The sequence below is a fragment of the Hylobates moloch genome, unplaced genomic scaffold, assembly GCF_009828535.3.
Source record: "Hylobates moloch isolate HMO894 unplaced genomic scaffold, HMol_V3 SCAFFOLD_1, whole genome shotgun sequence".
Lineage (NCBI taxonomy): Eukaryota > Metazoa > Chordata > Mammalia > Primates > Hylobatidae > Hylobates > Hylobates moloch.
Window position 1 is genome coordinate 1,860,211 of NW_026652276.1, and position 27,543 is coordinate 1,887,753.

Sequence of the window (27,543 nt, forward strand, 5' to 3'; positions counted from 1 at the left end):
CTCTCTGAGACGGAGTCTTACTCTGTCACCCAGGCTAGAGTGCAGTGGTGCCACCTCTGCCCACTGCAACCTCTGTCTCCTGGGTTCAAGTGATTCTTGTACCTCAGCCTCTGGAGTAGCTGGGATTACAGGTGCCCACCATGATGCCAGGCTAAGTTTTGTATTTTTAGTAGAGACGGGTTTCACCACATTGGCCAGGCTAGTCTCGAACTCCTGACCTCAGGTGATCTGCCTGCCTCGGCCTCCCAAAGGGCTGGGATTACAGGCGTGAGACACTGCACCCGGCCCCTGTCTGTTTCTTCTGATACTAAAGTCAGGTTTTTGCTGACTCTGTGTTGAGGATATATTATTCACGAAAAGGTTTATAAGTAAAACAGACCATTGGGGTCTGAAATTTTACTTGATCAAATGCTAATTCTGCAATCATGCTTTCTTTTTGTTTGATCATACATCTGAGCCTACGGTTGTCATTTCAACCTGAGTTGAAGTTTTTCTTTGTGCATCTTGGGATATAACCGCAATTACTTTTGCACCAACCTAATACAATAGATTCTTCTTCTATGACTTGGGCGTTTTTTCCTTTTACCAGGTGAGTTTATCCTACATACATTTATTGTCACAACTGATTTTTTTTTTTACTCCAGTCATTGTTGTAGTTAGTTTTGGGTGCTTTCTTTTTTTTTTTTTTTTTGAGACGGAGTCTCGCTCTCACCCAGGCTGGAGTGCAGTGGCGTGATCTCGGCTCACTGCAAGCTCCGCCTCCCGGGTTCACGCCATTCTCCTGCCTCAGCCTCTCCGAGTAGCTGGGACTACAGGCGCCCGCCACCACGCCCGGCTAATTTTTTGTATTTTTAGTAGAGACGGGGTTTCACCGTGGTCTCGATCTCCTGACCTCGTGATCCACCCGCCTCGGCCTCCCAAAGTGCTAGGATTACAAGCGTGAGCCACCGCGCCCGGCCGGGTGCTTTCTTATGATTTCCTTTATTTCTATATTTTTTGTTCTTTCAAGATTTATAGGATTTATACCCTTTTAAAAACCATGATTTACTATTAAAATTTTTAAGGACTCATATTACTCTAACAATAAACTCCAGGAATATAACATAGCCTTTTGATGATCTCATCTGAAAATGAGGCAAAACACACTTTTTTTCTTATTACAATGCGGAAACGCATCTCTTTCGTTGGGTGCATGACGCGGCTCTACTTCTTTAGCTCCCTGGTGTGCACCGAGCGTGTGCTTCTGGCCTGCATGGCCTACGACTGCTACGTGGCCATCTGCCGCCCGCTGCGCTACCACGTCCTCGTGACCCCGGGGCTGTGCCTCCAGCTGGTGGGCTTCTCCTTTGTGAGCGGCTTCACCATCTCCATGATCAGCGTCACGTTCTGCGGCTCCAACGTCTTGAACCACTTCTTCTGTGACATTTCCCCCATCCTCAAGCTGGCCTGCACGGACTTCTCCACTGCAGAGCTGGTGGATTTTATCCTGGCCTTCATCATCCTGTGTTTCCGCTCCTGGCCACTGTGCTGTCATATGGGCACATCACTCTGGCTGTCCTGCGCATCCCCTCGACCACCGGCCGCTAGAGCCTTCTCCACCTGCACCTCTCACCTCACCATGGTCACCGTCTTCTACATGGCTATGATTTTCATGTATGTCCGACCCCAGGCCATTGATTCCCGGAGCTCCAACAAGCTCATCTCTGCCATGTACACTGTTGTCACACCAATAATTAACCCTTTGATCTACTGCCTTAGGAACAAGGAATTTAAGGACGCCTTGAAAAAGGCCTTGGGCTTGGGTCAAACTTCACACTAAGACAACTAAATGTCCTAGAGTAAAATCTGTAGTCACGAAACAACATTGTATATGGCACTTTCTGCTCTTTAAATTAATTTTTAAGTTAAATTTAACAAACCTACAGAACTAAGTGAAATTTAACAAACCTACACAACTGTGCACAAGTAACAAGCCTTCGTCTGCATGTTTTCACAAAAGGACCGTGCTCATGGAACCAGCTCCCAGATCAAGAACTAGAAGCTGCCTTCACGCCCTCTCCCAGTCATTATCCCTCCTCCACAAAAAGCACTATCCTGACTTCCAAAACCAGATGCTAGCATTGGTGTTTTTGAGGGGCTTATGCAGAAAGTATGTACCTTGTTACGTTCCGCTTCTTTCATTCACCGTGCTGCTTGAGTGAATCCTTGATGTTTTTGCATGTAACAATAATTCATGCATTCTCATTGCTGTCCAATATTCATAATAAATAATACATTTATACTGTATAATACACCATGCATAATACATTTATACTGGGATAATACATACACTGGGATAATGCATATACTGTATTACGTATTATGTAAACATAATACATTATGCTGGGAGAAACCCTGTCCCACCTCTCCCAGCAGGTGTGAGCCGCTATGCTCAGCCATAATTTATGTATCTAAACACAAAAAAGGTAAGTAAAAATATAATGTCATAATCTTATGGGACTACCATCTCATGTGCTGTTCAGTCCATCATTCACCAAATGTCATTGTGTGGTGCACTACTGTGTCAGTTGAGAATATTTGCGCTGGCTTATTTCTGGATCCTCTGTTCTGTTAAATTGATCTACGTATCTATCAATATCACACCCTCCATTCATACCACACAGTCTTGATTTATATGATTGTGTAGTAAATCTTAATACTGGAAGAGTGACTCCTTCCACTTTATTCTTCTGTTTCAAAATTATTGTGGCTATTGTACGGCCTTTACATTTTTATATACATTTTATAGTAAGCCTGTCTATGTCCACAAGAAAATCTCACTGAGATTTTGCTAGAAATTCCGTTAAACCTAAAAATCAATTTGGGAAGAACTGACTTCATTGCTCTGTTGAGTCTTTCAATCCATGAACATAGTAAACCCCTCCAATTATTGAGGTCTTCATTTTTTAAATCAGCGTTTTGTACTTTTTAATATGCAGATTCTGTGTGTGTTTTGCTGGGTTTAGACCTGAATATTATATTTTCTTTGAAGCAACTGTAAATGGTATTCCATCTTTTATTTCAGTTTCCATCTGTTTGTTGTTAGTACATAGGAAGCAGTTGATTTTCATATGTTGATGTCGCAGCCTGCAAACTTGCTGCGCTCACTCATTAGTTCCAGGAATTTTTTGTAGATTCCTTTGGGTTTTCTATGTGAACAGTCATGTCAACTAAAAATAGACAGTTGTATTTCTTCCTTTCTGATCGGTATGAATTTTATTTTTTATTTTTTGCCTTACTGCATGGGCTGTTTCTAGAACTTCCAGTGCTCTGTTGAATAAGAGTGGGCAGAGCAGATATCCTCGCCTTGTTCCCTCCTTAGAAGGCAAGTATTCAGTCTTTCATGATTAAGTACAGTGATGCAGAGTTTTCGTGCATGTGCTTTATCAAGCTGGAGCAGCTCCCCTTTAGTCCTTATTTGCTGAGAGCAGTTTTTGTTTTTATCATAAATGAGTATTTAATCTTGCCAAGGGATGCAGAAAACTGCATCAGGCCATCTGGTCATAGATTTTGTCTTCTTTCACCTGCTGGTAAGGTGTATATTACATTGGTTGATTTTCAAATACCAGATTAGCCTTGCATCTTTTGAATAAACCACCTTGGGTTGCGGTGTATGATTCATTTCATATAGTGTTGGATTCAATTTGCTAACATTTCGTTAAGGATTTTTGTGTCTAAGTTCACGAGAGGTATTGGTCTGTTGGGGTCTGAAGTTATTTTCATGCTGTCTAATATAGTGTGGACGTCAAAGCGACCTCCTAGAGAACATTCCTAGCTCTCAGAACGTTCTAGCTGGGGAGGGAAAAGGGAAAAAGGGGGGCGAGGAGCGGAGGGACGGGGAAGTATACAGTAATACTTCCCTTGAACCAGTAAAACATTCATGCAAATAGGTTGTAAGAAGTTACGTCTGCGTGCTGTGATACCTAGAGCAACCACTACGAAAACTATACATAATGATATTTCCCAAGACATGACCAGTAAATCAAGATGGAATTCTGAAAAAGTGTACTGTATCCATTGGAAGGTACAAAAAAAAAAGGCAAAGGAAACAAGACAAAAAACAGCAGACATGAGCCCTAAAGCTTGTTAAATGGATTTCAGGGGCCCTCCAGGATCTAAAAATCAGACCCTCCTGCGTTGGGGACCGGGAATCCGTATTTTTGACAAAAAGCAATTCTTCAATTATAGAACCATCCATAGAACCGGCCTTAGTTTACACAGCCGCATTCCCACTGTTTTACAATCGCATGATCATTTCTGAAGAGTTGAAAACAAAGTTAAAGAATATTTAAGGGGTTAAGAACAAAAAGCCCGAGGAACACAAAAGATTATAAAAACCCTTCCAAACAGCAGGCATACATGGAAGGGAACCTCACATGCAAGGCTCCTACGTGGAGCCCAGAGCTCAGGTCCTGACGGGAGCACATTTTAAGAGATGGACTTGGAGCGTGTGCTTTTGTTTTCTATGCTATTCAATGTGTTCACAGCAGGTCCCCTGGATGAGACCACTTAGCCTTCAGCTCCAGAGGCGACCCAGGCCGGCCTTGCCAGGTCCCTCTCCCTGACAGGCGCCCCGCGACAGGGGTCCCACCCCGTCCCTCCGCTCCTCGCCCCCCTTTTTCCACTTTCCCTCCCCAGCGAGAACGTTCTGAAAGCTACAAATGTTCTCTAGGAGGTCGCTTTGACGTCCACACCGCGCCTGGGGGAATTCTGCGGGGAGCACAGGACCCTGGGACGAGGCGCAGAAGTCGCTCCACGCCCTGGGCGGCCTCAGCTCCCGCGACACCGCAGCAACTCAGAACCCAGGCAGGGGCCGGGCAGCCGGCATGCTGCCCCCACCTGCACCTCCAGCCCCCGGCTCTCAGCCCTCACCCCAACCCGCAGGACCCTGGCAGGGCGCTGGCGGCCTCCGCGGAAGCCCCCGAGGGCCTCGGCGCGGCCCCGCCCCCTGGAAGGTTCCCGACAGGCGCCGCGGGCACCCCGGCCGTGACGTCACGGCAGCGCGCCGGCCGCGGGAGAGGGCCCCGTCGCGACCGCGTCCCCTTGGGTCCTTGATCCTGAGCTGACCGGGTAGCCATGGCCTTGCGGCTCCTGAAACTGGCCCCGACGTCCGCGTCCGCCCGGGTTGTGGCGGCGGGCGCCCAGCGCGTGGTGAGCGGGGGACGGGGCGGCGGGGCGGCGGGGTGGGGAGCAGTTCCACATCTCCCCCGGCCTCTGGCGGCGGCTCCTAGGGTCGCTCTCGGGGTGGGTTTGGGGGACCCCTCCTGCCTCCGGAATTGTTTGGTCTTTGGTCGTGGACAGACCTCAGGGGGGGCCACGAGCTTCTCCAGTCCATTTTATCTCAGCTTTAAGCAAAACGCTGGAGCGCGGAGGTGATCGGCCCCGAGGCTGCCCTGATGCGGGAGAGCGGTGTGCGGGTGGCAGGCCGGGGGCACGCGCGCTTGGCATTCGATAATTCACGTAGCAGCCCTGTCAAGAGCCGTTTAAAGGTCGGGCCCTGCTAGGTGCTTGGGTGATGCCATGTTGAGCAGAAACGGAGTTCAGTGCTTGTGTCCTCTTCTGCCTTTACTCTTAGCGACTACTCTCATTTCTTAGCGCTTTGCCCCCACCTTCTTCAGTGAAATTGTTTCATACATTTGTAACACAGCTGGATTGCTTTGTCACATTCTGCCTTACATCCTGGGATCCTTCTACCTAATGAGTTTTTAAAAATGTGCATACATTGAGTGCATTCTTTGTGCTATAAGGGTCTATGGATTTTTTCTTTGTGCTATAAGGTTCTATGGATGTTTTCTTTGTGCTATAAGGTTCTATGGATGTTTTCTTTGTGCTATAAGGTTCTATGGGTTTTGACAAGTGTGTAATAGCATGTCTCCACCATGATAGGTTCATACAGAGTACTTCACTGCCTTAAAAAATTTCCCTCTGCTTTACCTATTAAACTCTTCTTTTCCTCCAACCCCTGACAACCACAGATCTCATTACCGTTTCCATAGTTGCCTTTTCTGGAATGTCATATAATTAGAATCATACAATATATTGCCTTTTCAGACGCCTTGAATACTTGGAAATATCTATGTAAGATTCACTTATGTCTTCATGGCTTGATAACTCATTTCTTTTTAATCACTGAATAATATCTCATTGCATGGATGTACTTCAATTCATTCAGCAATTGAAGGGCATCTTGGTTGCTTCAAGTTTTTGGCAATTATGAATAAAGCTGCTGTAATCATGTACATGCAGATTTCTTTTTGGAAATACATTTCTATATCAGTTGGGTAATACCTGGAAGAGTGATTATTCATATAGTAAGACTAGTTTTCTAAGAAGCTGCCAAGCCATCTTCCAGAGTGACTGTGCCATTTGACTCCCACCAGCAGTGAAGGCTCTCCTTGTTGCTCTGCTTGCTCGCCAGCATGCGGGGCTGTCGGTTACTTTGGATTGCTATCCATTCTGATAGATGCGTAGTGGTATCTTGTTTTAACTTTGGAATATCTCATGACATACAGTGTTCAGCATCTTTTCATATACTTATTTGCTATCTGCGTTAATTTCATTTGCGAGAGGTGTTCACATCTTTTGCCCATTTTTAAATTGGGTTGTCTGATTTGCATTGTTTTGTAACTTGTTTCTTCCTTACTCCCCACTTATCAAGATCGAAAAATATCTTGATATTTTATATTCTCCTGTTTTATTTAAATTTCACAATAAAGTATTTTAATATTTTTGTATTTTCCTGAGTACTTAGTATTCCATAATATGGATATTCCTTAAATTTTTTTAACTATTCCTCCGTTGTCGGACATTTAAGGGTTTCTGTTTGCATTTTTGATGTTACATCATACTTCATTGAGCATCCTTATAGGTCAATCTTATGTATATACCCTTTGAATGGATTCCTAATGCTGTAGACCCGGTGTCCTCTAGGTTTCATGACCATTAGCAGTTTAGGATGGTACTCATTGTCTTGTCCTAACTCTGTAATCATTTTTTAAATTATTTCTCATTTTGATACATGAAAAACTAATGTTTCCTTGTTAATAGTCTTTTTTTTTTTGTAGCAAGGTTGACCACTTTTTCATGTGGTTTTTGGCTATATTTTATAATTTTAAAGTAAGCTGTGCGTTTTTATTCTTTGTTTTCTTATTGTTCTGTACAATCTCTGTATATAGTAAGGCTATTATCCCATCGTATGTGTTGAACTTTTTCAGTTCGTTTTACTTTTGGTTATGTTTCTTTTCTTTTTTTGGGAGGAATGTTTTGGCTTTAATGTGGAGAATAAATTGGGATGCTGGAGACAGGCATTGAAGCAGGCCTTTGCCTTGTAGGTGAGAGGTGTGAGGATGTCTACAGAGTCAGCGCATGGCATAGGGAGGTGACGCAGTGTCCAGAGAGTTTGAAGAGTTAGGATTTTGTGTGTAATTCTGCAGTTGAAGGAAGGAGAAGGGTATCAAAGACGACATTCAAATTTGCTCTCTTTTGCTTGTTAGGTAGTGGATATTCCTTGCTGTGAGGGAAAGCAGATTTGGGGGCTAGGGTATGGATGTTGCATTTCACCTTAGCTCTGTTACCTTCAGGTGCCTTCAGGACATCTAGGTGGAGCTGTTTAATAGGCAGTGGGGTAACTAGGTCAGGAGCTGGGGACAGAAGTGTGGATTAGAGAAATGTTTTTTATTCCCTTCCCTTCACTCCCAAGCTTCCCTCCATCCCTGTCTTTCTTCCTTCCGTCTGTCCGTCCGTCCATCCATCCACCCCTCCCTCCCTCCCTCCCTCCAATTTTTATTGAACATAGTAAACATATTTAATGAAAATTTCAGACACTGTTCCAGGGCCTGAGGATTTAGCAGTGAACAGACAGACGATATATCTGCCTTTAACGAAACTTACATGGACAGAGTGGTGGGGGATAGACAGATAATTAAACAAATTAATAGGCAATAAAGATGTAGATGTTGGCATTTTTATCACCGAGAGGTTTCTTGGTATTTTTACCTAATAGTTACTAATGCCTACAGGAACCGGAGTGGTCACAATGTGCTGCTGTGTAATTTTGTGTTTTTCAGAGAGGAATTCATAGCAGTGTGCAGTGCAAGCTGCTCTATGGAATGTGGCATTTCCTACTTGGGGATAAAGCAAGCAACAGACTGACAGAACGCAGCAGAGTGATAACTGTAGATGGCAATATATGTTCTGGAAAAGGCAAACTTGCAAAAGAAATAGCAGAGAAACTAGGTATGATTTTATGTTATACAGAAGGATACCTTTTTCTCAGGTATATAGTTGCTTATTTCACTGGTTTTTCTTCAATATTAATATTAAATAATATTAAATATTTAATAATTGGGCCTAAGGTGGGTATTTCACATTTTTGTTTATTGAAAAAGCTGTTTTATAAAACAAAACAAGAAAAAGCTGTTTTTAATCTTTTATGTTTGGAAAATTTGTAAAAATCCACGCTGGTTGTCAATTTGAATTGGAATTTTATGTGGACAGTGTAAGCAGGGCACTTCCATGTAAACTGTTGTGTTTGAACTTTGTGACAGCCTCTGAAATAGAGCTGAGGATGGTACTCACTCACAGATGGGTGTACTCCTGAGTGAGCAGATGCCACATAGCTGGGTCCCAAAGCCAAGGTTAGAGCCCCTTCCTGACTCCTGGTGCAGCTGTGTGTCCATTGTACCTTTCTGTAGCACCTGCATGACAGCAGCTGCCCGCTAGAGGGGGCTCCTGTGGTTACAGGGAACGGTCAGGAGGAACCTGGATAAGGGCACTGTGCAAGCTCTGTCGCTCACATGCTTGCTCGTATATGTTGTGTGTTCCCTTCATACGTGATGAAACCCAGGCATGTAGGTGACTTTCTCTAGGTCTTTGGCGCCATCCCCGGCGGTGAGATTCGGGCGGGCTGTGTGTTTTGGCTAGTCCCCGCTGCTCCCTGCGGGGAGTGAGTGATGTGCATCAGACTGCATCCGACTGTTTCTCTTTTCAGGCTTCAAGCACTTTCCTGAAGCAGGGATTCATTATCCAGACAGTACCACAGGAGACGGGAAGCCCCTCACCGCGGACTATAGTGGCAACTGTAGTTTGGAGAAATTTTACGATGATCCGAGAAGCAATGATGGCAACAGTTACCGCCTGCAGTCCTGGTTGTACAGCAGTCGCCTGCTGCAGTACTCGGATGCCTTGGAGCACTTGCTGACCACAGGTGCAGTATTTCTGGGCAGTTAGACTTGTTCTGTACTTGAACGTTATTCTAGAATTCAACCACGTTAAATTGCCACTGAGTCAAGCTTTCCTTTAAGGGTGTTTGATGAGGTAAGTTTTGTCTTTCCAACAAGATCATGAATTTCTTGAAATTGTGTTATTTTTGCTTCAGAATTAAATTAATGCTGTTTCACTATGGATACTGGAGTGAGATTTATGGATTGTATAGAATTCTCAAGGCACTGCTTTAAGCTTCTATACTTACATATTCATTTATATATGAAATGTGTCAAAACAAAGGGGAAAAGAGAGCATAGAAGTGTCCAGGAGGAAATGGGATCACACTTATGAAGATTGTGCATGTGCCATACAGACAGAGATGTGGATGCCAACAAAATAGCGTTGTCCCGGAGGGCCCAGAGATAGGCTGGAATTCACCATAAAGCCACAAGGTAGACGTTAATCTTGATAAGATGACAGGGGGAGGCCGAACACACAGGGTCCCATAGGCCAGTGCAGTAGGGAAGGATGCTTCCCTTGAAGATACCCAAAGCAGGAAGGAAATGGACAAGAGCTGTGTACTGGGGAGCCTGGGAGATGAAACAGGGATCAGAAAGTATAGTTAGGAGAGGAAGGGAAGGTGGATGAAAGGGCATGAACATGGACTACTTGTGTGCAGAATGAGGTTAGGGTCCAGCCAGGGGTTACTATAATCATCCTGGGAAACAGCAGTGCATGCTAGACATCCTGAGAGTTGGACCGCAGATGCAATACCAATTTTTGGTCAAAGCTACCAATTCACAGATAGCAGCAAATGGCCCATCTGTGTGCGGAGAGAGGGAAATGGGTGGATTCTTAGGGCCTTTGTGTCTGTTTTATATTGCAGTGCTTGCTGCGTTCGCTGATTGGCAGTGCCCCGATGAGCTCCTCACGCACAAGCTCAGCTGCCACTAGGGTTGGCTTCATGGGATCTGAACCGTGAGAACAAGAATGTGGTTTTCAGCAGGAGTGGCCGGCTCACGGGCTGCTTCTCAGAGCTGTGCTAGGAGCCGCTGCCTATGCTCCTTCAGGTCTCCACGGATGCGGTGTGTGTCCATGACACGTATCTACACAGTTGTACAGCGGTGGAGTTATTGTCTTGCTTTTCCAACATTTTGTTAGTGCTTCTTTTTTTCTTATATGAACATAAGCCCTGATCTTGGTTAGTGTTACTCCTAAGAAAACAATGTGGTCTGCTGTTTCTGGTTTGAGGTTCTTTACCAGGAGCCAATGCAGGAGCTGATGTCGTAGTGTGGACTTCATACTGACATCCGGGCTTACTCCACGTTCTTTTTAAAGCATTCTTCAACCCTGTCTTCTGACTACTCACTTCTTAAAATGAAAAACATTTTACTTGTTAAATAAAACCTTGCTTTTTTGTGTGCTATAGTAACCTATTTCCCATTTAGAAAAAAAAAGTGCAGCTTGCTCCCATCTCAGTATTCTTGGGGCAAATTGGAACTGGGTTAATGTATTCATTAAATATTTAGTGCATGTCTGCTGTGTGTCAGACCCATTCTGGGAGCTAAGGGTGCCACAGGGAGGGAAGCCTGTGTTGTAGTAGAGGGATGAAGACTCGATGTAGAAACAGGAATGTCTTGTCCCAAGTGAGTGGTGGCTGCTCTGAGGAAGGAGGCCATGGGGAGAGGCTGGGTAGGAAGATTAGGGGAGGCCTCTGCCCAGACACAGCAGGGCTGACTGCAGGGAGGCTGGCTGGGGACTCTGGGGACTAGTGCTCTGAGCTGCACAAGTGTCCGTCGGGGCTGCTGTGATAGTAACACAGCCAGTGAGACTGGGAGTGGACAGAGGTGAGGTTGAGAAGGAGCCCCACATCGGTAGACCTGACTGGAATGGTGGGGGCAGGAGCAGGATGGGATGGGCACCGTAGGGGTGGAATACATTATTTAAAAACAAAGCACTTTTTGTATTAACTGGATGCTTTCCGTTATAGCTGACTTAATGAAACGATGTTATATTGCTCAAAACTGAAAAGATATTTCAGTTTTTGAAAATGTTTTCCCACTTATAAATATGTATATGTCCTTTTCAGTTTTGGTGTGGAAATGGAATTGTAAATGACTGTTATTTTCTTTTTTTCTGAAATGCAGTGATCAGTTGACAGTGCTTTGCTATCGGTCTGATTGTCAATTTCTGTCTGCCTGTGTTGAAACAGGACAAGGTGTTGTGTTGGAGCGCTCCATCTTCAGTGACTTTGTGTTCCTGGACGCGATGTACAACCAGGGATTCATCCGAAAGCAGTGTGAGTCAGCATTGCAGACCCGCTTTTGGGTGTGTGGTGTGACTTTGCAAAGGCCGTAATAGACTCACCTTGCACTTACTGTGTTTATGAATGTCTGTTAGATAAATGAATAAATGCCATTACTTAATCGGTCTCCGCTGGAAAAAGGGACTTCCTAAGTGTCTTCCACCCTTTCTCCCTCCTGAAGTAGGTGTCTTTTGTGCTATCGTCTCCCTGTGAAAGCAGATTGGAGCCCTGGACCTCAAACACACATAGCTTAAAGTGCAGCCTCTACAGCCTCCCGTTAGAACCTCGCCCTCTCTCAGCTTGCCCTAGCAATACCTAGGCTGTAGCTCTAATTGTAACAAACTTTCCAGTTTCTGGTGTGTGATTTTGATGAATTGGGATGTTGGGCCTGCCAGTTGCCAGCATCATCACAGTGCTTCCCTCTGACACGTTGCCGTTTTTCAGGACGGTAGCTTTGTGTTGCTGTATTGGGGAAGGTCTGTCAAGTGGCAAATGGAGAGGAGCAAAGACCCCCTGGTTTGAAGCAGGCTGCCCTTGAGGAGTCAGGGTGGGGTTGGGGTGTCTGTGACTAGGACTGTGTTGGGCGGTGCGTTGAACCGGCCTGGTGGACAGTCTGACTGACGGCATTTTCATCTGTAGACTGGGGTGGCTGGAGCCGGTAGAAAGCTGGAATCTGGGAGCTCAGAGGAAGTACTGCTGGTTAATGAAAGAGGAGGCTGAAGCAAGCCAGGTGATGATTCTGTGGAGGAGGCGCCTGCTTCTGGCTGCTTGTGTGTCCTGGTGTTGCTGGTACTCCACCTGACCTGTGAGCTTGCTGCCCACAAGAGCACTGCAAGCCCCTGCTTCTGATAGGGGCTGATCCTCTCTGGACATGCTGAGCAGCGGGTCAGGTCACCAGCAAGTGTTTCTGGAGTGCCCGTGGTGTGCCAGGCTCTCTTAGGTGCTGGGGATATGAATATGAAGAAACTTAAGACAAGGCTCCCACGGGCCCGGGGTTGGGGGCTGTTGAACCAACGGGGATGGTTAATTGCAATAAAGTGTACTTAGCAGCTCCTGAGCATTACTCCTGGGTGCTTTGGGGGCACATAGGAGAAATGTGTAACCGGCTGGGAGATGGGATAGTGTCAGGGACAGCTGTTTTGACGAATGGCCTGACATCTGTAGTGCAGTGGGAGTGAGGAAGGTGTGGGGATGGTGGAGAAGCCTGCGTGTGCCGCAGGCTGGTGGTGGTGTCCTGTAGTGAGGGCGGGCGCTGGGGGAGAATGAGGCTGGATGAGGCTGCACGAGGAAGGAGCTGCGCTTTGGCGAGGATGCTTGGCTTCTGTCCTGAAACTAGTGAGGGACCACTGGAGGGTTTTTAGCACGGCAGAGATGCGGTTAGATGTGAGTTTAAAATGGTTGCAGGCCTTCATCTGAAGGATGCATTTGGTGAGGAGAGACGGAAGGGGAAGGAGCCTATCTGGGAGGAAATTGGGGTGGGACAGGTACGCCCAGCTGGGAGGCTGCACTGGGCAGTGGGAGTTGCCGCTCAGGAGGGACACTGGGCAGGCCTGGGTGGGTGGCTTCGTGTGTGCACAGTGGGGAGTGGCATGGACCTGCCCTGGCTGGTTGGCCGCTAAGGGGGAAGGATGCACAGGGGCAGTGGGCCGAGGTGGCTTCATGTTTGGACGTTGGATTCCTGAGTGTGAGGTTCCCATGGCAAGGTGGCAGGAGACACCTGTCAGCATCTGCTGAGTGTCCGCTGAAGTCTGAGGACTGGCCTGGGCTGGAGTCTACAGGCGTTGGGGGTCCAGCACTGACCATGGGCATGCTTGTCTTGGGAAAGCCCAAGGGGTGATGGGGGAGGGCTGAGACCAGATCCTTTGGGGACCATTTCTGGGGTGATGAGACCCCCCTGAGGGATTGAAGCTGAGTGATCAGAGGTGCACAGGAGGAAGCAGAGGGGATGTGGGGAGGGTTGGTTGTTGGTGTCACATGTGCTGTGACTGTGATGGGAACTGAGAAGTGACTGTCACGTTTCACCTTTGTGGGGCTGGTGACATTAGCCAGAGTCGTTTGAGTGCTGCGCTGGGGGAAAGCAGATCATGTTGGCTAAAGGACAGGTGGCATAGAGCAAGGTGGGAACCACCTGAGAAGTGGGTGTACTGACAGGAGTAAGGGTGAGGGCGGGAAGCAGGGTGAGAGCAGAGACTCAGTGAAGGGAGGTTTCACCTCAGCAGCAGGAGAGACCGGCCTGCTACCTACTGGTCCAGCAGTCAAGAAGCAGACCCGAGGTCCCGTGTGCTCTGCCTGGCTGCGGGTTTGTGTTTGTATGCTCAGGTGAACGGTACTCCACTGGCAGCCTCCGTCCTTTGCTTTGTCACACCTCCTCCTGGGTGGTCTTCCTTGTTCTTTAGCTCACGTTGTCCCTGACCCTGAGCCAAAGGCCCATGCCACGATTGCCTCTAGAGTGAGGTTAGTAGGAATGCTTACTGGAACTTTTTTTTTTTAATTTAATTTTAATTGAATTTTTAAAATTTTTATTTATTTATTTTGAGACTAGGTTAGGAGACTGGCTAATGTTTGTATTTTTGGTAGAGATGGGATTTCACCATGCTGCTCAGGCTGGTCCTGAACTCCTGGGCTCCAGTGATCTGCGCCCACCTCGGCCTCCCAAAGTGCCAGGATGACAGGCATGAGCCACTGTGCCCAGCCCATTTCCTTTAAAGCAAAATAATTGTCTTTCTGTGGACCCTAATGTGGCCATCTGTCACTTCTGGAAGGTTCCACATGTGAAAAGCTGCAGAGGGGATGGCTTCTCAGGATGGCCTCTCCACATGCACTGGTGTGCACTCCCTGTTGGCTTCTGGGAGGTCGGGTGTGCATGAGCACGTGCAGGTGCAGAGTGCTCTGAAGAGTGGCAGGGTTCCCTTGGGTGGCACGGGCCCTGTGGGTGCCGTCTGGATTATGCATTCTGTGTAGTGATCACTTTAGGAGAATTGTTCCTCAGCCTTAGCTGCTTTCAATTTCATTTTGTCACTAAATCTGACTCAGTAGATACTTCTGTGCAGCTGATTATACTTACTGAACTGGGATAAATGTAGCTTGATGATTTTCAGCTGAGTTATTTGAAACATTAAAGTATTTAAAGCTGCTTTTTATTCTCTAGAGAAGACCAGACTCTTGTATCTATTATTACTATGAAGAAATATAGTAGCAGGTATACTATATACCTGCAGATATACACTGCAGGTCTATGGAATATATTTCAGTTCAAAGGTCACTGAACTGTGACCTCCATCTTGCGTGACCTATGCCTTGCCTCAGGAGCAAAAGTGAATCCTTAAATGTGGCTAAGATGTGCTAAAGATCTGTCTTTTAGGATGATTAAGGTCACAGTTTAAATGCTGGTATTTTACTCTGTGTAAGTAGCTTAATTTCTCTGGGCCTCAGACCTTTGGTTTGTAAATACAGTGGAGGCAAGAAGCCCTGTTTGCAGGGTTGTGGGCACCACAGCTGCTGTCTGCCCATGCCCCGTGGCACCTGGAGCACAGTCACATGCCATATGTGTGGTCAGTGCTTAGAACTGTGACTGAGATAGGGTTTGTAGATTGGTACGTGGCTCTGAGAATTGCATATATGTGTGCCCTTTTATTCAAGGAAGAGTGTCTTAGAAACCCGTGTGGGAACTGGTAGGTGACAGTGCCCCTTTCTCTTGTGTGCCAGGTGTGGACCACTACAACGAGGTGAAGAGCATCACCATCTGTGATTACCTGCCCCCGCACCTGGTGATCTACATTGATGTGCCCGTTCCAGAGGTCCAGAGGCGGATTCAGAAGAAAGGAGATGTAATGCAGTTTTAAATCAAAGGCCAAGCATCTCTATTTTGAATGTAGATCAGCACTAAAAGCCCTGCTTTAATAGCATTTATACCAATTCCTACCAGTTGTCATGAGGAGGGTGACACATACCCTGGTCCCACCTGAGAGAGGGCATCTGCAGGGGTGGAGGGGAGACCCCAGGGCTCGGCCTGGTGCCACCGCCTGAGGACCTGCTGCCCACCAGTGCTCTGCAGTCCCACTGTGGTCCCCGAGTCCCCTCAGCTGGTTAAACTTGGGAGGCTGGGGAGGGCCTCCTGGCAGAGCGTCCTCCATCCCTCTGTCACGTACCTTTCTGTTCTCTGATGAGGTTTTTGTATCCTGTTGTTTTCTTCCACATGGGAAGCAATTTCTAATATCCCTCATCATTTCAATCTGTTTAACGCAAATCGTGCCTCTCCCCCTTTTTCTTACTTACCAATTCCAGAACAGTAGAGCAGTGATCTCCACACACATCCATTTACTCTTTGTAGTTTTCCTTGGATCTTAATTAGGTGGCCTCAAAACAATGCCTTTTGAAGTGACCCTGTGGCCGTCGGTAGCTCTGTTGGTGGCTTGATGGAGGATCCTGAGATGAAACAAAGACCGTCTTTGCTCTGAGGCGAGTTTTTTTTTTTTTTTTTTTTTTGAGACAGAGTCTCACTCTGTCGCTCAGGCTGGAGTGCAGTGGCGCGATCTCGGCTCACTGCAAGCTCTGCCTGCCGGGTTCATGCCATTCTCCTGCCTCAGCCTCCCGAGTAGCTGGGACTACAGGCACCCACCACCATGCCCAGCTAATTTTTTTGTATTTTTAGTAGAGACGGGGTTTCACTTCTTGTTTAATACTGTGTTATTTTCTCCTGGAGGAGAATATGGTCTCCTTTTTGATACTGTGATGAAAATGCAGGGCTGCCTGCCTGTTCCTTGCTCTGGTGCCCATCCTCAGAGCCGGAATTCTTGTAGGTGCACAGGAAATACCTTTCTGGATGGTGGGTTCTCGTCAGGGCAGTAGTAAAGCTCTGGTTATTTTTTGCTGCTCCTGAAAGATCCATGAGACTAACTTTCCTTCTCTCTGTTGCAATAGTAGAAACAGCGAGACATGTATGTATGCCTTTCTATTGCCACTCTGGACCTTTTATTGTTTAAGCATATGCTTTTAAGTATGTTGTATAGTTAGACTTCCAAGAACCTTCCATCAAGTGGCAAAAGGAGGGAACTGCAAGTTCAAAATGTTTGTTTCTCAATGGAATAACTGGACACCTTTCCTTATTATACTGACATTTATTGAGAAAAACAAAGTCATATATTTAACATTCTCCAGATAATTGTTTTGTCATCTGGGGAAACAGTATTTCAAAAATAATTCTGAGGTCTAAAGTAGAGCTGTCAACTTTTTAATTTTTCCAAGTAAAGTCTTCAATACCATCACCAGCTAAAATGACCCCATTTTATAAAAGACATCACATGATCAGTAAGTCTGTGTTCTTATTTTGATTTTTATTTCAGTGCAGTCTGTGTTTCAGTATTGCAGCTTTTGGGAATAACTGATGGGAATATCCGAAAACCATTTCTAGATTCTAAGAAAACAGTCAAAGTGATCAATAACTACATACTTTATCAAGTAACTTCAGTCAGATTTTTGAGATGGTTGTGTTTATGTTGCATGTTATGGGCTTATATTACACTAGAGTTTCTTTTATAATCGGTTAACATTTAATCTTATTCTACTTGGCACATAGCTAATGATAGCGATTTCGAATCATATCACCTCTTATACTTTTGTTGATTTCACTCACTCCTCTAATACAGAGCACCTCCTATATGCAAGGCACCTGTGCCAGGTACCTAGGAGGCTGCAAAGATGAACAAAGATGGTCTCTGCCCAGATACCAAGTCCTTATTGGAAAACAGAACTCCTAATTACAGTCTTTCACTCTTTTGACAGAGCAGTGAAGTGCAACATTGCCTGTATCATCCTTTCCCTGTGCCCCGTCTCATTACTGGAATTAATACATGTTCAGTAAATATTCTTTGAATGATAGGGTTTTTCTTATTTTGAACAGCTTTAATGAGGTATAATTTATGTTCCATAAAATTCACCCATTTTAAGGGTACGACTGATTTTTGGTCAGTTTACCAAGTTGTTGCCACTCTTGCCATAATCCAGTTTTAGAATGCTTTCATCATTTTTGTAGGTTGAAACCGCAGGCCTGTTCTTTTCATTCTTCCTTCCTCTCTCTCCTGGAAGTGTTGATTGAGCATCCACTCTGTACTAGATCCTGCTGGTGCCAGGGACATACCAGTGAGCAGGGTGGATGAGGTCCTCACCCGTGAGCTCATATGCTGATGGGGAGACCTATAGCAAGCAAGGAGATAAATAATAACATCAAATAGAGGTAAATGACATGAAGAAAACAGAACGGGCTGAGAAGATCGTGTGAAGCTGTAAGGAGTTTTAAATTTTAAAACTTGCTACTCATAATTGGATTTTCAAGTTTCTGAAATTGGCATAGCGCATTTCAGATGATGACGGAGGTGAGAGCTGTAGAAAGTGGGAGGAGTGGTTGCAGGGAGATGGGTGAACGATGGAGGTGGAGAGCAAGTTGGAGAGATGCAGGGAGAGTCAGGTGACAAGAAGAGAGTGTGCTGAGTACAGATGGCGGACAGACAGGCCGCTGCCCCCCATTTTTGGTGCTCTTTCATTCCTGCACTCAGGCATGAGGCAGGCAGGAAACACAGGCAGTGCTGCTTCGTAACAGGCATCTTTCTTGCCCTAAGTATACATCTTAGAATGTGTGGAGAAAGTCACGCTATGGGAGCACTTGGGCAGGCTCAGGTGTTCACTGTAGTAGAAGGAGAATGACTAGCTGATGTTGAGACCCTTTGCTGTCACCCCGCAGTCCCCACAGTGCCCGATGTGAGTTGTAAGGAGATAGTGCTCAGTAATTGTCTTCGCATTTTATATATGCACAGGTCAAAGCAAATGAACTCTAAATGTTTCCCAGTTTGATTGTTCTGCTTTTGTTTAGCCACATGAAATGAAGATCACCTCTGCCTATCTGCAGGACATTGAGAATGCCTATAAGAAAACCTTCCTCCCTGAGATGAGGTGAGCCAAACACACGACTGATTTATGGGGCTAAAACTTCTTCGGCACTCGTTTCTTAGGCCCCAACAGCCCAGGGACTTTTCTGTCTTATTTACTGCAGTGAATATTGTGTGAGATGTTTAATCTGATGTTTAAGAAAAACAGGAGACATTTCAGTTTGATTTTTGTGGGGTTTATTGGTTTGTTTTGGTTTGCATAATTATCTTGTCAATACTTTTGCTTTGCTATATTTCTGAAATTTTTTGATGCTAGAAGTAAACCAAGCTGTATTCCATGACAGGTTTTACCATAGAAAACTTGTGTATTTTTACTTCAGGTGGTAACTAAACACTCATGTTTACCTAGAAGGATTGATTGGAAGTGTATTCATGGAGAAAATTCATGAAAGATAACATTTTCTCTAGACATTCTTAATTGATACCTTTGAGAGACGTTTGGATTAGATGAAGGAAACACCACCAGACTGTTTTTCTTTCTTTTCCCCCTTTCTTTCTTTCTTGAAAGCACATGGAAAATGTGGTTTCACTCATTCTATGGCTTGTCATTCTGTGCTCCTTGGGTATATTCGTGTGTAAGGAATGTCTGCCACACTCATTCACGTCCAGTTAAACTCAGATTGTTTGCATAATGCTTGAATTGAAGATTTTTATACTATTTCTCATACTTTTAAAAATCCTAAGCCTCTTTTGGTGCCTAAAAATCTCATGTTATTGTCATTTAAAATGTCAAAGTAACTGTGAAGTTGTGAATAAAAACAAAGGTATAGCAATTTTAGAAAAAAAGTTTTATTTTTAAATTTATTTTAGTTAAATACTGAATATTTACAATGAACAACCTTAGAAGATAATATTGTTAGACCGTAGGTAATTAATAAATAAAATCAAAAGTGAATAAGAGAAATGTTCTATTTAGCGAGTTTTTTTCTGTACCGTAAGTATTAATGTTTATGTCATCTCTGCTTGTTTGTGGTGAGTGTTTCTTTCTTAGGTGGTAAGAAGACAGGGTGGCCTCTGGCTTCATTTTAACCTGTTGTACTGCCCTATTTCCAAGGCTACAATACCAAGGGAAGTATCTAGAGCCAACGTGAATAAACAGAGATAGTTGACCCTAGAGTTTCAGGCTCACAAATTACTCTTGGAGATCTTCTGGCTTCAAAAACATCACTGAGAAAGAGCCTTCTCATAAGTTCTCAAATGGGGTTTCTAGCTACAGCATCAGCAAAATAATGGCTGGTTTCAGCCTGCGCACAGGGCGAGAGTTTCTTTTACTTTGCCCCCCTCATAGACTCGTTAAGCCTCAAGCATTTATTTCTTACCACTTGGTCTTGCTGTGCTTTTAGCTCCTGTTTTAGGAACAGATACAGTCTCTGTTCATTGTTAAAGTAGGTCTTATCTGACAGCTCAAGCCGTATGGATTGATGGGAGCCACCTGATGTAGGGGTCATTTGTCACACATTGAAGAATGAGTACCAGATGTACTCTATGCAGTATGCATTATTTTAAGTGTTGAATTGTAGACCAAGATCAAACTGCGGCTTTGTGATGGACTTGGATCTTAAAAGTTTTCTCATAGAAATTCACTATGAAATTTGGCTGAAACTATTTTATGTAAAATTTCAAGAAACCTATAACGAGTTGTATTTTAAAATTTATTGACCATTAGCGTTTTAGAATTCAGGAGTTATTTTCCAACAGAAACAATATTAGGTTTCCTGGGCTTGTATATTTAAACCGTTGTTTAGTTAAATACTGAATATTTTTATTGTTAGATCTTAGGTTAGACCTTAGAAGACAATATTGTTAGATCATAGATAATTAATAAACAGTAAAGTCAAAACTAAATAGGAGAAATGTTTTGTTTAGTTTTAATACTAGTGTTTGAAATAAAGCAGATTGACCTGACAAGATGATGGCTCCATTGAAGTTCTGGGTCTCCTGTCTTTGAACAGTTCGTCCTGTGTTAGCCCTTCTCTCTGTCACATGCTGATAGATGGTGATGCTTCACTGTTTTTGTATGTGTTGCTTATGAATGCATAACGAGCATTGCAGCCTTTTCCAAAATATTTGTATTGTGGGATTTTAAGAGGCACAACGAGCTAACTCTCATAGGAATATGTATTTTCTGGCTTTGTCAAGGTTTATGACCCAAATCTTAGGCGTACATGCCTTTATCCTCATTACCTTAATTATGAATGTGTTAATGAGTATGAGTATCAGTTTCACAAACATTTGGCCATTCCCTTGTTCAACATATATTTATTTACTCAGCTCCAACACTGCTAGTTCCCAGTGTCAGTGTCAGCTGAGACACAGAGGTCCACAAGACCGGGTAGGGAAGGCCTTTCTGAGAAACAATCGTCTCCTCTGAGATTTTAGAGACAAGAAGAGGAGCACTGAGTGACCAGCCTGACATGTTGCGAGTTTTGTAACTGTCCGTTGTTTCAGATTGTTCTAAGGTGGGTGAGGAGCTGGGGAGGATCTGGAAGTGTTGAAGTAACTTGTGGGTTCAGGAATACAGCTTGTGGCTCTCCTCAGCCCCGAGCGACCTATAGGAATAACCACCATTGAGGTTGCCTGTGAGCTGCCGGCCCAGCCCTTTATGGGGATTTCCTCCAGATCCCTGACTCCATACTTGATACCTTCTTATTTTAGGCCTCCTTTCACAAGGCATTGGGAATGAGAGGCAGGTGTGACTGGACGGAGGTGGTTTTATTTGTCTGTTGCCGAGGTTGTTAGCATGCTGAATCGAGGCACACAGAAGATAGAAAATGGACTCTCTAGGTTGCTCTCAGCAGGTAGTTTGGGGTCTGGAGCTCACTGAGGGCAGGAGCCCTGTCTTCCCCACCTTCCGTACCCCACACAGCACCTGGCTCCTGGTAGGGTTTCAGCTAATGTCTGTTCAGTTATGTGTGTTGAACGTACCTATCACGTCGTCCTGATCTCTCATGCCCATTCTTGTGCAAATATGTCAAATAGTTTGTGACCTTTCATATTGCTGTATGAGAACAAATAATGTTTCTGTGCCAGCCCTGTTCATCAGGGATGTTTAAGACCTCTGTCTCCTGTACACTTCAGTTGAATATTCACTTAGGTGACTTGCAGAGGGAATTATTCTCCTTTGTCACTTTGTGCCTTTCTCTTCGTAATAACAATGAGTAGCTGTAGACGGTTCAGGAAGCAATACAGCAAGTTCCGTAATTAGCGTGGCCTTTTCCTTGCCAGCCCTAATGGCAAATGCGCTAAGTGACTTTCCTCACTATGGATTTATTGTTCACTCTGCTTACAGTTTCTGACCGTTTATGTTGAACTTAAGGGTGCTGTGAGGAGTGCAGTGATTTCGTTGCAGTAAGAATCTATTATCCAGTTGTATGACTCTGAACTGTGAGTTATAGACTTGTGTGGAACAGGTGTGTTACTGAGTGATTGTAGAACTTGAAGACTTTTTTCTTTTTCCTACATTTGGGAAGTGATGTGGGTCAGTAACGATGAGACTTAATAAAATACAAGCACTTTACCTCTACTGTGTAATTTAATTAACCAGTGGTCTGTTGAAGATGGTCAGCAGAGTTGGTGAAGTTTGTTTGGTACCATTGTAGGGGTCAGGTGCTGATTTCAGTATGAGAATAAATAGCTTGTACATTCTTGGAGTATTTATTTACCCCGTATGTTTACATCCTAAATGTGTGGAGGGTGCTGTGGTATAAAGATGCCCTCTGCCTGTGCTCGGTTAGGCCCTGGGCTGTGGAGGGTGCTGTGGTATAAGATGCCCTCTGCCTGTGCTCGGTTAGGCCCTGGGCTGTGGAGGGTGCTGTGGTATAAGATGCCCTCTGCCTGTGCTCGGTTAGGCCCTGGGCTGTGGAGGGTGCTGTGGTATAAGATGCCCTCTGCCTGTGCTTGGTTAGGCCCTGGGCTGTGGAGGGTGCTCTGGTATAAGATGCCCTCTGCCTGTGCTTGGTTACGCCCTGGGCTGTGGAGGGTGCTCTGGTATAAGATGCCCTCTGCCTGTGCTCAGTTAGGCCCTGGGCTGTGGAGGGTGCTCTGGTATAAGATGCCCTCTGCCTGTGCTCGGTTAGGCCCTGGGCTTTGTTGTCCTTTCCTGCGACCGACACCTAAGTGAGAAGATGTCCTTGGTTTATACTGGGCAGATGATGTGTGGGACACAGTAACCCCTTGACATTATGCTGGAAGGGGCTTCCAGCGTTCCTGCCGTGATGGGCACTCCAGTGGGCCTCCTCCTGGTCCGGCCTGTCTGATGGCCTCTCTGGCCAGAGTTGGGACTGCATAGGTTCCCTCTGGGTGGTCTGGAGATGATGGCAGGGGCAGCTTCTTCATTTGGTGAGGTATGGAGATGCCAACCTGCTGCTTTTCAGTCACCCGCTGGCCGGACAGCCAGGTCTCCGAATGGTCAGTGTAGGCATGTGGGGAAGCGAGCATGGCGAACTGCTGCTGCCTTCCTTCTGGGACCTGGTGCTAAATTCTCAGTGGCCGGACTAAAGACCAAGGACTAAGATAACTGAGTTGCTGCTACCCTGTTGTATAGTTTGGCTGAAACACGTTACTTTGAGGGTTTCATTTGTCTCCTAAATTCTAAATCCTAGTAGTTCAATTAACCTGTGTCCCACTTTGCCAGTTTTGTGCCCTCTGTGCCTCTCCTCGGTTAGGCCCTGGGCCTCGTTGTCCTTTCCTGCAGCAGGCACTGCATTTGGCGATGGTATGTGCAGCTGCCAACGTGGCTCATGTACCTTGTTCCTGTGGACAGTGATGGTTGTGGTCTGTCACGCCCTTGGCTTGGGGGCAGTGTAGTCAGGAGAAGGGAAACGAGGAAATGGACCTGCTGTTGTCACTGTCAAGCCAGCCATGAGAACATTCTGGCTTCTTTTAACATGTCCTCCTGAACCAGTCTAGCTCTAATGCGCCCTCACATGCCCAGCACAATGCCCAGTGCAGAGAATGTGAGGTTTTAAATTCGAGCAGGAGACTTTAGCGGTATGTATTCATTTGTACATTTAACTTCAGCTTGGAAAAGTTTACATTGAATTTCATCTTGTTTTTTCTTACAGTGAAAAATGTGAGGTTTTACAGTATTCTGCAAGGGAAGCTGAAGATTCAACAAAGGTGAGAAAATGGTTGAAAAGTTGAAAGTGATTCCTACATTCGATTCATGTGTGAGGTTCTTGCAAATCAGATCGTCAGTTAGATTCCCACTGGTCTTAACACATCAGTATCTTATCACCTGAAAGCAGTGCCAGTCAGATCCATCATCACACTCCCCTGGCCATGAGGTTCTGATTTTCTTTTAAGTAATTCAGTTTCTACGATCTGAAAATTATAGATGTCACAGAATCTGGGGTCATCCACTCCACCATTTTTATTAAAGAGATGGAAAATTGAAAGTTGGATTAGTTAGTGGGAAAGATTTATATGTAAAGATACAGTTTTCCCTAAATTAGTGTGTTTTGTGAAAGTCTAGTAAATCTTGGTGTAGTTTTCAGGGAACTTTATGAATAACAGCCGGACAAACATTAAAACATCTAAAGAAGAATAACGAAAGAACATTTGCCCTCTCACATACAAAAACAAACTATACGATTATAGTAAGGAGAGCATTGTGGTGTTAATGCAAGAATTAATAAAGAGCTTAATGGAACAAAACAAGAGTCCAGAAACATGTATGCACCTGTGTGTGAGTATCTTCAGTTTGGCAAAGTTAGTTCCTAAAAGGATAATTACAAAAATGAAGTAGAGGAAAATTGTTTCCTAAATGGTACTGAGGCAATTGAGCATACATTTGTTAAAAAACAAGTTTTTTTATTTTGTATTTTATAAAGCATAAATTACTAAAAACAAAACAAGGTATAACAATTCTAGAAGAAAATACAAGTTTCAGGATCTGGTCTTGAAGTGTGAGTGGTGCCCGCGTAACAGAGAAGCTTTGCGTAGTTGGCTGCTGGGGTGACAAGCACGCTTCAGTTGCCTCTCAGCATTGGGAGGATGAGAAGAGGGAGGTTAACTGAGCTTTTCTGCACAGAGAGTAGCATTCTCCTTGCAGAGGGAAGCCCTGCATTCTTGCCCAGGCTCTCCTACTACCAGTTGTAAAGTTCTTTTGAGACCTTGGTTTATTCTACTCAGACTGATTAAATTACATTTCATTTTCTCCTCGGCCTTCTGTTTCTGTTTTTAGAGTATTTATATACCTTTGAGAGACTGTTTAGGTGGCATGTATCTTAGAAGAAGAAGAATACATTTTGTCTCTAACACTACGTTATTTGAGTTCATTTTTGAATCTACTCAAATTCTCGAAACTAAAGAGGGTTCCTGAGTTTGGCCTATTGTGAGGAGAGAATGCGTATGGAAAGATTACTCCTCTGGAAGGTCAGACTGTGTAGACAGCCAGCCTTGGGGCCAGGCACCTAGATCATTAGGTCTCTCTAGGAAATGGGTTTATATCTTATTCTTTTGTCATTTTGAGGGGCTAGGTTTTGCCTTTTAGAAGGAACTTACTTGGGAAGAAATGAGTAGCCTGTCCTGAAGGCTGATTTTTCTCCCCTAGTCTTGATTGTTCTCACCTGTCCTTTTCTCCCAGCCTGCAGGGTAATGTCTGTCCTACTTCCTGATCCCTGAGTGTTAGCTAGGCAGGGCCATACTGCGATGCAACGCTCAACCCCGCCATTTCATTAGAGGTCAGCCAGCTTCACTTCCATTCTGACTGTTATGGTGTGATTCTTCCTGCCAAATACTCATAGCTTATAATGTATTAAAATGTTACCTCTTGGCCAGGCATGGTGGCTTGCGTCTGTAATCCCAGCACTTTGAGAGGCTGAGGCAGGAGGATCGCTTGAGCCTAGGAGTTTGAGACCAGCCTGGGCAACATGGCGAGACCCCATCTCTACTAAAAATACAAACATCAGCCAGGTGTGGTGGCGTATGCTTGTAGTCCCAGCAACTCGGGAGGCTGAGGTGCTGAGGTGGGAGGATTGCTTGAGCCCAGGAGGCCAAGGCTGCAGTGTGCTGTGATTGTGCCACTACTTTCCAGCCTGGATGATAGAGCCAGACCCTGTCTCAAAAAAAAGTTATTTCGTTTAAATTTCTAAAATGGAGTTCTCTGTTTAAATTGGAATTTTTCCTGTCTTAGGTGGTAGAGGACATTGAATACCTGAGGTTCGAGAAGGGGCCGTGGCTCAAGCAGGACAATCGCACTTTATACCACCTGCGATTACTGTAAGTGCATCTGTGTGGGGGCTGTTGCACGTCTGGGGTCTACTTGCATGATGGGGAAACTTAAGGAAGTTTGAAATAATTATGTTTCAAGTTAGGTGTTAGCAGCACCAACCCAATACTTAGATGCATTTTCTCTTCCAAACAGCTCCTGAACCCCCTGGTCTGGTACTTAATTTATTGAGTGCCATTATTAATTTAACAGGCATTTTGCTTCCACTGTGTGCAACAGCGTTCCAGATTTAAGAGATACAGTGTCAGATAAAATTCTTGATGTCTTTGAAAATGTGTTTTAATGGGGGGAGACAGAGTAAACAAATAGATAAAACTGTGTCAGGTCACAAAGGCCAGGGAGGGAAGTAACCCTGAGTAACGAGGTGGTGAGTAGCTAGGGGTGGCAAAGAGCCTGTCTTGAGATGAGGCCTAAGTGAGGCCATGATTGGGTCCTGTGGGCTGTGGGGTGAGCAGAGGGCAGGCTCTTGGCAGGTGCAGAGGCTCTGAGCCAGGAGCGTGGTGGGAAGGTGCGCCCAGCAGCCAGGCCAGTGTGGCCGGAACAAGAGTGGGGAGGGGAGGCCACGGCGGAGTGGGGCAGGACTAGGAGGGGAGGCCACAGCGGAAGGCGGGTAGGTCATGGTGCGTTTGGTGGGTTTTCTTCTGAGATGAGATGCCGTTTGGGGGTTTGAAGCAGAGGAGTAATACGATGTGACTTATATCCATTCAGCTATTGTGTGGATTCTTTGGTATCAAATGAAAAACAAAAACCATATCGATTAGGTAAGTTGAAAAAAGCTATCTTCATCTGCATCACTCTATTGAAACTGCTCCTGCCAAGGAGACGGCCTCGCAGTTCCACATGCGGCAGACCCTTGTCTGTCGTCATGCTGCTCCCTGACCCTGGAAGCAGCGCCGCTGCCCCTCTTCTCCACTCCCTTCTCTTGGTTCCATGTCCTCCCCCTCCCCCAGTCTCTCACTCCTCCACCAGCTGCTGCCCTCTGGGGCCGGGCTCTCCTTTTCTGGTTCCTTCTGCCTGCTACCGGGCTCTGGCAGGCACAGTGACCCCGGGCAGTGTCTCGTCCATTGAATTCAATTTCTTGAGGATGTACCTAGTCACACAGCTGTGGATAGCATGGATACCACCGTAGGTCTTGGCCCAGACCTTTCCCCTGCACACCCAGCAAATTTCCCCCGGCTGCCTCTTGCAGTGTCTGTGTGCACTGACCTTCCCACTGGTGATCCCCAGCTCTGCCTCTTCTGTCCTGGCTGGTGCTGGCCACCCGGGAATCTCATCCTGCTTGGGTCTCTCCTCCACCACCCACCCCCTGCTGCTTCTCATCACTGCAACGCCCAGTGCCTGGTACGGGCCTCATATCCAGCGTGCACTCAGGAGATGTATCTGGAGTGAGTGACTTTGATTTCTTTTAGGGCTATAGATTGTACAAAATTCAGAGATGATTTTGTAATGAAAAGTGCTGTTGTATCATAATTCTGATTATTTATAAATCAAGATTCGAGTAATTTGAGGGTCTTTGACCTGTGAAATGCAGGAAACATGAGTAGCTATTTGGGGATCCACCTTTTGTGTTAAGTCTCGAGCCCTTGGCCTGAGCCTGCCCTGTGCTGCTTCCTGCCTTTACCCAGGATGCTGGGTGCAGACCGCACCAACACCTTGCCTCTCGAGGGCCTGGAGGCACAAGGATGACCGGGGCACTCAACTTCCCTCTCCTCAACGTTTGGAAGTAAATTAGGAAGTTGGTGCCTGCAGATGGCAGCTCTGTTCTTGGCCCTGTGATGCTGGCGTTCTTAGGCCGTTGGTGCTCACCTTCTTTCTCTACTGTT

The 27,543-nt window shown here is 45.4% G+C and overlaps 2 protein-coding genes across 6 annotated transcripts in view; both read left to right on the forward strand.

Moving 5' to 3' along the window:
• Positions 1-1,162: 1,162 nt before the first annotated feature.
• Positions 1,163-1,819, forward strand: LOC116809727 (olfactory receptor 6B2-like). Its single transcript, XM_032753597.2, is given in 3 exon segments — positions 1,163-1,499; positions 1,502-1,580; positions 1,582-1,819. Coding segments are annotated over 3 exon segments (654 nt in total).
• Positions 1,820-5,029: 3,210 nt separating this feature from the next.
• Positions 5,030-27,543, forward strand: part of NDUFA10 (NADH:ubiquinone oxidoreductase subunit A10) — a 98,169-nt gene continuing 75,655 nt past the window's right edge. For 4 of the 5 annotated variants that reach the window (XM_058436759.1, XM_058436756.1, XM_032762150.2 and 1 more), the window contains exons 1-8: positions 5,030-5,190; positions 8,106-8,274; positions 9,029-9,244; positions 11,456-11,542; positions 15,254-15,375; positions 18,414-18,493; positions 23,553-23,607; positions 25,625-25,710. In XM_058436759.1, coding sequence (XP_058292742.1) covers positions 5,116-5,190; positions 8,106-8,274; positions 9,029-9,244; positions 11,456-11,542; positions 15,254-15,375; positions 18,414-18,493; positions 23,553-23,607; positions 25,625-25,710 — 890 coding nt within the window. In that variant the 5' untranslated portion in view covers positions 5,030-5,115. The remainder of the gene's footprint in view (positions 5,191-8,105; positions 8,275-9,028; positions 9,245-11,455; positions 11,543-15,253; positions 15,376-18,413; positions 18,494-23,552; positions 23,608-25,624; positions 25,711-27,543) is intronic. The other variant, XM_058436764.1, reaches the window with a different exon arrangement.